At 46.3% G+C, this 8,287-nt stretch overlaps 1 protein-coding gene and 2 long non-coding RNA genes across 3 annotated transcripts; 2 read left to right on the top strand and 1 right to left on the bottom strand.

The window, feature by feature from the left end:
- Window positions 1–1,764: 1,764 nt before the first annotated feature.
- Window positions 1,765–2,635, top strand: LOC121856657. Its single transcript, XR_006087018.1, has 4 exons — window positions 1,765–1,798; window positions 1,841–1,848; window positions 2,390–2,428; window positions 2,612–2,635. It is a non-coding gene; the product is annotated as an uncharacterized LOC121856657 (long non-coding RNA).
- LOC121856658 lies at window positions 1,844–2,324 on the top strand. Its single transcript, XR_006087019.1, has 3 exons — window positions 1,844–1,900; window positions 2,158–2,174; window positions 2,291–2,324. It is a non-coding gene; the product is annotated as an uncharacterized LOC121856658 (long non-coding RNA).
- Window positions 2,636–3,103: 468 nt separating the features above from the next.
- LOC121856656 (DNA-directed RNA polymerase II subunit RPB1-like) lies at window positions 3,104–7,255 on the bottom strand. The gene is made up of 3 exons (XM_042352326.1): window positions 7,201–7,255; window positions 3,631–3,867; window positions 3,104–3,448 (listed from the first exon to the last, which is right to left on the bottom strand). The coding sequence occupies exons 1-3, from the start codon at window positions 7,225–7,227 to the stop codon at window positions 3,158–3,160; spliced, it is 555 nt and encodes a 184-aa protein (XP_042208260.1). The 5' UTR covers window positions 7,228–7,255; the 3' UTR covers window positions 3,104–3,157.
- Window positions 7,256–8,287: the final 1,032 nt, after the last annotated feature.

The following is an 8,287-nucleotide window of genomic DNA, read 5'->3' as shown; positions in this document are numbered from 1 at the left end:
ATAGCATGTCTGATGTCTATGCTTATGTCTAATGCCTATGTTCATTTACTATGTCCCGATGTACTATGTCTGTACCGCGCTAGTGAGTAATTAGAACCTCATTTATTGTCCTAGGAATGTCTAGCAACTCCCTTTTAGCTATGTTTCCCTCAGATCGCTCATGCTACAGTCAGGGTTAACCGCTCTCCTATCGGTTGGCTATGCGCAGCCTTGTACCACTTGTTGAATATATCTACTGCTCGTGCCCTGGGTTTAAACCTTGTCTAGGATTACATCCACCACCACCAAGTATTCTCTCCCTTCTCCCACATATAAAGGCGCTCAACACACTGACCCTTTCGACTCTCACTGACCATCACCACGACCTCATCTGCAAATTTGGTAGCTTCTACCATCCTGACACCGGCTCCTACTACCACCTGAGATCCCTAGCCGAAATTGCTGTTCGACACACCGCATCCAGCCCATACGTGCACGAGCAGTCGCTATAAACAGCCCAGTCCCAACCATTGTAAAATTATCAATAACTTAATAAACCAGTGTATTCACTCCCAGTAAAACCTACTCCTTGCACTGTCACTATGTTGAAATAAGACTGTAGTTTGAGCTTTTCCCCATCTAGTTATTATATATCTTATTTGTGTCACTTATGTTACTTGTATATTTGTAATTCGAAACCCATTCCCCAAAATATGTAACTGTATATTTTCAGCCTTCTGGCTGCCAAGCTCTTTCAATAAACCGTTATTATTATTACACAACACACACACCCACACACACACACACACCACACGCACACCACACGCACACCCACACACACACACACCACACACCACACACACACACACACACACCCCACACACACACACACACACACACACACACACACCACACACACACACACACACACACACACACACACACACACACACACACACACACACACACACACACACACACACACACACACACACACACACACACACACACACACACACACACACACACACACACACACACACACACACACACACACACACACACACACACACACACACACACACACACACACACACACACACACACACACACACACACACACACACACACACACACACACACACACACACACACACACACACACACACACACACACACACACACACACACACACACACACACACACACACACACACACACACACACCACACACACACTACACACCACACACACACCCACACACACACACACCACACACACACACACACACACACACACACACACCACACACACACACACACACCACACACACACACACACACACACACACACACACACACACCCACACACACACACACACACACACACACACCATCAAAAACAAAATATAATCATTCTACTCTTTATTCATTATACAATTATTCATATTTCTCCTTTACAAATATTATACATAAATCATACACTAGGTACATGGTTCGTTATACATAGGAATAAAATCTTATGTATTAGTTACAAGAATACATAAGTAATACATACAGAGATACAGTTATGGTGTAGTGTTCATACAGTCATTATTTCCTGGGCACTTTTTTTTAAATTTGGCCGAGAGAGAGAGAGAGAAAGTACACATTAGCCTCTGTCCAATAATTCCATTACTATATATCAAGCGTAGTACAGGGGTGCCAGAGTACAGGGGTGTCAGAGTACAGGGTGCCAGGTACAGGGTGCCGAGTACAGGGTGCCAGAGTACAGGGTGCCAGTATAGGGTGCCAGAGTACAGGGGTGCCAGAGTACAGGGGTGCCAGTACAGGGTGCCAGAGTACAGGGGTGCCGAAGTGAGGTGCCAGAGTACAGGGTGCCAGAGTACAGGGGTGTGAGTACAGGGGTGCCAGAGTACAGGGTGCCAGAGTACAGGGTGCCAGAGTACAGGGGCATAGTGGGGTACCAAGTAGGGGGTGCTAGAGTACATGGGTGCCAGAGTAGAGGTGCCAGAGTACAGGGGTGCCAGAGTACAGGGTGCCAAGTACAGGTGCAAGAGTACAGGGTGCAAGTACAGGGGTGCAGAAACAGGGTGCCAGAGTACAGGTGTCAGAGTACAAGGTGCCAGAGTACAGGGTGCTAGAGTACAGGGTGCAAGGTAGAAGGTGCCAGGTACAGGGTGCCAGAGTACAGGGGTGTCAGGTACAGGTGTCCAGAGTACGGGGTGTCAGGCTGAGGTGCAAGAGTACAGGGGTGCCAAGTGCAAGGTGCCAGAGTACAGGGTGCCAGATACAGGGGTGCAAGAGTAGAGGTGCCAGAGTACAGGGGTGTCAGAGTACAGGTGTCAGAGTACAGGGGTGTCAGTACAGGGGTGTCGTGTACAGGGGTGCCAGAGTACAGGGTGTGCCAGGTACAGGGGTGCCAGAGTACAGGGGTGCCAGAGTACAGGGTGCAGAGTACAGGGTGTCAGGTACAGGGGTGTCAGAGTACAGAGTGTCAGAGTACAGGGTGCCAGAGTACAGGGTGCCAGAGTACAAGGGGTGTCAGAGTACAGAGGTGTCAGAGTACAGGGGTGCAAGAGTACAGAGTTGCCAGAGTACAGGGGTGCCAAGAGTACAGGGTGCCAGAGTAGGGTGCCAGAGTACAGGGGTGTCAGAGTACAGATACAGTCAGGGTGCCAAGTGCAAGTGTGAGAGTACAGGGTGCCAGAGTACAGGGTGTGAAGTACAGGGGTGCCAGAGTACAGGGTGCCAGAGTGGGGTGCCAAGTGCAGGGGTGCCAAGTACAGGGTGCCAGAGTACAGGGTGTGAGTACAGGGTGCCAGAGTACACAGGTGCCAGAGTACAGGGGTGCCAGAGTACAGGGTGCCAGAATACAGGGGTGCCAGAGTACAGGGTGCCAGAGAGTACAGGGCACAAGTACAGAAGTGCCAAGTACAGAAGTGCCAGAGTACTGGGGTGTCCAGAGTACAGGGGTGCCAAGTACAGGGTGCCAGGTACTGGGGTGCCAGAGTACAGGTGCCAAGTACAGGGGTGCCAGGTATGGGGTGCCAAGTACAGGGTGCCAGAGTACAGGGTGCCAAGTGCAAGTGCCAGAAATGCTGAAGTGCCAGAGTACAAGTGCCAGAGTACAGGGGTGCCAAGTACAGGGGTGCCAGAGTACAGGGTGAGAACTGCCATTAATAGTCCACTCTAGTCAGGCCTCTTGTTGGCACTCTCTTCACGTTTCGGCTCCGACGCTCCAGGGAGTAAGGGTCGTTCAGGTCGTCATTGGTACGACCTCCCTCCCTCTGGGCGCTGTCGGAGTAGTATCTTGATGACTCCGAGTGGTAGCCGTTCTCCCTCGGGGGGCGCTGAGGCTGGCGAGTCCGACGGTCGTGTTTGTCCCGATTAGTATAGTTAGCAGCCTTAGGGTCGTAGTTAGCAGCCTTAGGGTCGTAGTTAGCAGCCTTAGGGTCGTAGTTAGCAGCCTTGGGGTCGTAGTTAGCAGCCTTAGGGTAGTTAGCAGCCTTAGGGTCGAGTTAGCAGCCTTAGGGTCGTAGTTAGCAGCCTTAGGGTCGTAGTTAGCAGCCTTAGGGTCGTAGTTAGCAGCCTTAGGGTCGTAGTTAGCATCTCGGTCGTGGTTAACAACTCTCGGGTCGTAGTTAGCAGCCTTAGGGTCGTAGTTAGCAGCTCTCGGGTCGTGGTTAACAACTCTCGGGTCGTAGTTAGCAGCCTTAGGGTCGTAGTTAACAGCTCTCGGGTCATGGTTAACAGCTCTCGGGTCGTGTTGATCACCTTCGAGTCGTGGCCGAGGGCAGGTGCGCTGAGGGTCGTCACTCTGGAAGCCAAGGTTGTGACGACCACCATGAGGCGGTGACATGCTGATAGGCCTCTCTTCCACCAGCGTCTGCAGAGAGAGAGAGACAGAGAGAGAGAGAGAGAGAGACAGAGAGAGAGTGGTAACGTCGAAAATACATAATGACACACACATACATACATACATACATACATACATACATACATACGTACATGCATACATACATACATCTCTTAGGGATTATGGGGAAACTTTCGTCGTGGCCCTCGACATCTCCAAAGCATTTGACAGGGTATGGCACAAGTCTTTACTTTCTAAACTTCCCTCTTATGGTTTCTCTCACCACTTTGTTTTTAATCTCTAGCTTCCTTGAGAACCGATCCATGGCAGTTGTTGTCGAGGATCTCTCTCTCTCTCTACCAATGTGGTGCCCACAGGGTTCTGTTCTTTCACCAACTCTCTTCCTTCTTTTTATCAATGATTTACTTCACACTACAACTAATTCTATCCATTCTTACACTGATGATTCTACTCTTCACTCTTCTTCACATATTCCTTCCTCTAACTCTCAAACTAGATCTGTTTCTAGAGCTGATATCATTACATCTATCAATGCGGATCTGTGCAGCATCTCTGAATGGGGCGGTACAAACGGTTAAGTTCAATAGTAATAAAACTCAATATTTACCAATTACACTTTGTAAATTAGATGATCTCCCAATTACATTTCAGGACGCTATCATCCTCCCAAATTCTGAAATAAATATGTTAGGCCTCACCATTTCCTCCAATATGTCCTGAAATCACACATCCTTAGTATAACTAAAGCTGCCTCCAGAAAGCTGGGAATGCTGTACAAATGCCGCCTACTTCACTCTGAGCAGTTGCTTCAAGTATATAAAGGGATTCATTCGTCCTAACTTGAGTACTGCTCTCATATCTGGGGTGGCTCTTCAACTGTTAGATAGGGTGGAATCAAAGGCATTTCGTCTTATTAACTCTCCTCCTTTGGTCGACAATCTTTCTTCCTTTTCTCTTTGCCACATTGTTTGCTTCACTCTCTCTCTTTTACAGGTACTTTAACGGGCAATGTTCGGTGGATTTGGCATCCTGTGTACCGCCGGCAAGGCCGTGGGTTCCTCTTCTTTCCCGCAGTGCCCACCGTTTCTCTGTGGATGTCGGTCACACTATAATAACCCGTTACAGTACCTCCTTCTTCCTCACAGCCAAACTGTGGAATGCTCTACCTTCTTCTGTGTTTCCATGCTCTTACAATCTGTCTCACTTTAAGATGGTTTTCCGGCATCTTCGTGGTGTAGATGTATAGTATCACTTTTTTTTCTATATTTAGACTTCTTGCTGTTCTTATTTTTTCTCGCACCCAAGGCTCCGTTGTGGGTCGTTTGACCTGTGCCTGGGTGGGCTAATTCCAGCAAAAAAAAAAAAACATACATACATACATACAGTGTTAAACAGGTGAACAGTGGTGAACAGTGCTTAAGTCAGTGAGAACAACTCAGCAGTAACAGTCGTACCCAAGATAACCTTCACAGTGAGGTCCCAGGTACCAAGTGATAACGGCCCGTGAGACTCAACAACCAGCGATGTGTTAATCCGTCTCACGATAGGAAGGCCTGGGACCACACCTCCCTCATCTAACACCATCTGTGAGGGATTACTACACCACATGTCCCTCATAACACCATCTGTGAGGAATTACTACACACGTGGGCCCTCATAACACCATCTGTGAGGAATTACTACACCACGTGGGCCCTCATAACACCATCTGTGAGGGTACTACACCACGTGGGGTCCTCATAACACCATCTGTGAGGGAATTACTACACCACGAGAGGCCTCATAACACCAACTGTGAGGAATTACTACACCACGTGAGGCCTCATAACACCATCTGTGAGGAACTACTACACCACATGTCCCTCATAACACCATCTGTGAGGATTACTACACCACTGAGGCCCTCATAACACCATCTGTGAGGTACTACACACCACAGAGGCCCCGCATAACACCAACTGTGGGGAATTACTACCACAGGCCCCGCATAACACCAACTGTGAGGGAACTACTACACCATGTGATGTCCCTCATTAACACCATCTGTAGAGGAATTACTACACCACGAGAGGCCTCATAACACCATATGTGAGGTTACTACACCACGTGATGTCCCTCATAACACCATCTGTGAGTGCTACACCATGTGATGTCCCTCATAACACCAACTGTGAGGACTACTACACCATGTGATGTCCCTCATAACACCATCTGTGAGGTGACTACACCACGAGAGGGCCCTCATAACACCTGTGATTTACTACCGTGAGGCCACGCAACACCAACTGTGAGGATTACTACACCACGTGGTCCCTCATAACACCATCTGTGAGGCTACTACACCATGTGATGTCCCTCATAACACCATCTGTGGGGAATTACTACACCACGAGAGGTCCCTCATAACACCATATGTGAGAGCTACTACACCATGTGATGTCCTCATAACACCATCTGTGAGAATTACTACACCACGTAGGGTCTCCATAACACCATCTGTGAGGCTACATGTGATGTCCCTCATAACACCATCTGTGAGGAATTTTACACCACGAGGAGGTCCCTCACCATATGTGAGGGGCTACTACACCATGTGATGTCCTCATAAGCACCATCTGTGAGGAATTACTACACCACGTGGTCCTCATAACACCATCTGTGGGGAGCTACTACACCATGTTGATGTCCCTCAACACCATCTGTGAGGGATACTACCACGAGAGAACCCTCATAACACCATATGTGAGGAGTTACTACACCACGTGAGGCCCGCATAACACCAACTGTGAGGGAATTACTACACCACGTGAGGTCCCTCATAACACCATCTGAGGAACTACTACACCATGTGGGGTCCTCCTAACACCATCTGTGGGGAGTTACTACACCAGGTCCCTCACACCATCTGTGAGGGAATTTGCTACACTATGTGTTTGCTGTTCAACACCTACATTAATCTGTATTTCATGTATGTTCCTTCACCTTTCTCTAATGAAGGCTTTTTGTTAAACCACCAATGTATGTAATAAGTCATTTATGTCAATGTATATTTTCAGCCTTCGGGCTGCCAGAACTTTCAATAAACCGTCAATTATTATTATTATTATTATTATTATTATTATTATTATTATTATTATTTATACATACGTTATACATACACGCATACATACATACATACATACATCCGCACATGCATACATACTTGCATACATACATACATACATACATACATACATACACATACATACATACATACACACGCATACATACATATGTACATATCATTACTGAATTACCGTAAACTAGCTTTCATTTACTCTCTCTCTCTCTCTCTCTCCTCACCTTATGGTAGTTAGCTGTTTTGGTCATCTGCGATTTCTTACAGACGATGAAGCCGCCCATACTTCTACCCTTAGAACCAGACCGCCCATCACGCCCATCACGATAACTAGGGTCGGGTCAGCCTTGGTCAGGTCATCTAGGTCTTGTTGGACCTTTCTCTCAGTTGCTATGACATCCTGGATTTGGTTAGATTTGGTTAGGTTTGGTTAGGTTAGGTTAGGTTAGGTTAGGTTAGGTTAGGTTAGGTTTGGTTAGGTTAGGTTAGGTTGGAGAGTTTGATCTCTAACCTGCTCCATCTTTGTCTCAAACTTTGCTTAACTTGTCTCAAACTTTACTTAACTTGTCTCAAACTTTACTTAACTTGTCTCAAACTTTACTTAACTTGTCTCAAACTTTACCAACTTGTCTCAAACTCCTTAACTTGTCTCAAACTTTTAACTTGTCTCAAACTTTACTTAACTTGTCTCAAACTCTACTTAACTTGTCTCAAACTCTACTTAACTTGTCTCAAACTTTACTTAACGTCTCAAACTTACTTAACTTGTCTCAAACTTTGTAACTTGTCTCAAACTCTATAACTTGTCTCAAACTCTACTTAACTTGTCTCAAACTTTTTAACTTGTCTCAAACTTTACTTGTCTCAAACTTTGTAACTTGTCTCAAACTTCGCTTAACTTGTCTCAAACTCTACTTAACTTGTCTCAAACTCTACTTAACTTGTCTCAAACTTTACTTAACTTGTCTCAAACTCTACTTAACTTGTCTCAAACTCTACTTAACTTGTCTCAAACTTTGCTTAACTTGCCTCAAACTTCACTCACCTCATCGAGAGCTTTAACCTGTTGACTTAAGCTTCATTGTTCGTATTATCTTATCCGGATTTTTGTTTAACATATACAATAATTTTCCAATTCGTTTGATTGTATTTGAGTTTACCCACTGTTTCTCTTGTTATCCTTCCGTCTTGGATATCCTGTGTGGTGTTGTCGATATCCTGTAGGGTTTGTTTGAGTTGTGTACATAGATCATTTTCTTCGTTAGCGCCTTCTTGAGGTACAGATGTCTTTAAACAATACGTAACTTCTAG

This window comes from Homarus americanus, unplaced genomic scaffold (assembly GCF_018991925.1).
Source record: "Homarus americanus isolate GMGI-L3 unplaced genomic scaffold, GMGI_Hamer_2.0 scaffold35129, whole genome shotgun sequence".
Taxonomy (NCBI): Eukaryota; Metazoa; Arthropoda; class Malacostraca; order Decapoda; family Nephropidae; genus Homarus; species Homarus americanus.
The sequence above is the reverse complement of the archived record's forward strand: the minus strand, read 5'-3'. Positions and strand labels throughout refer to the sequence as shown.

Excerpts from the sequence above, each read along its gene's own strand:
- LOC121856656 (XM_042352326.1), bottom strand. The coding sequence starts at position 7,227 with ATGACCAAAACAGCTAACTACCATAAG. Across the intron at positions 3,868-7,200 it reads AAACAGCTAACTACCATAAG|ACGCTGGTGGAAGAGAGGCC; the intron begins GTGAGGAGAGAG and ends CTCTCTCTGCAG. Across the intron at positions 3,449-3,630 it reads CTGCTAACTACGACCCTAAG|GCTGCTAACTACGACCCTAA; the intron begins GCTGCTAACTAC and ends TACGACCCCAAG.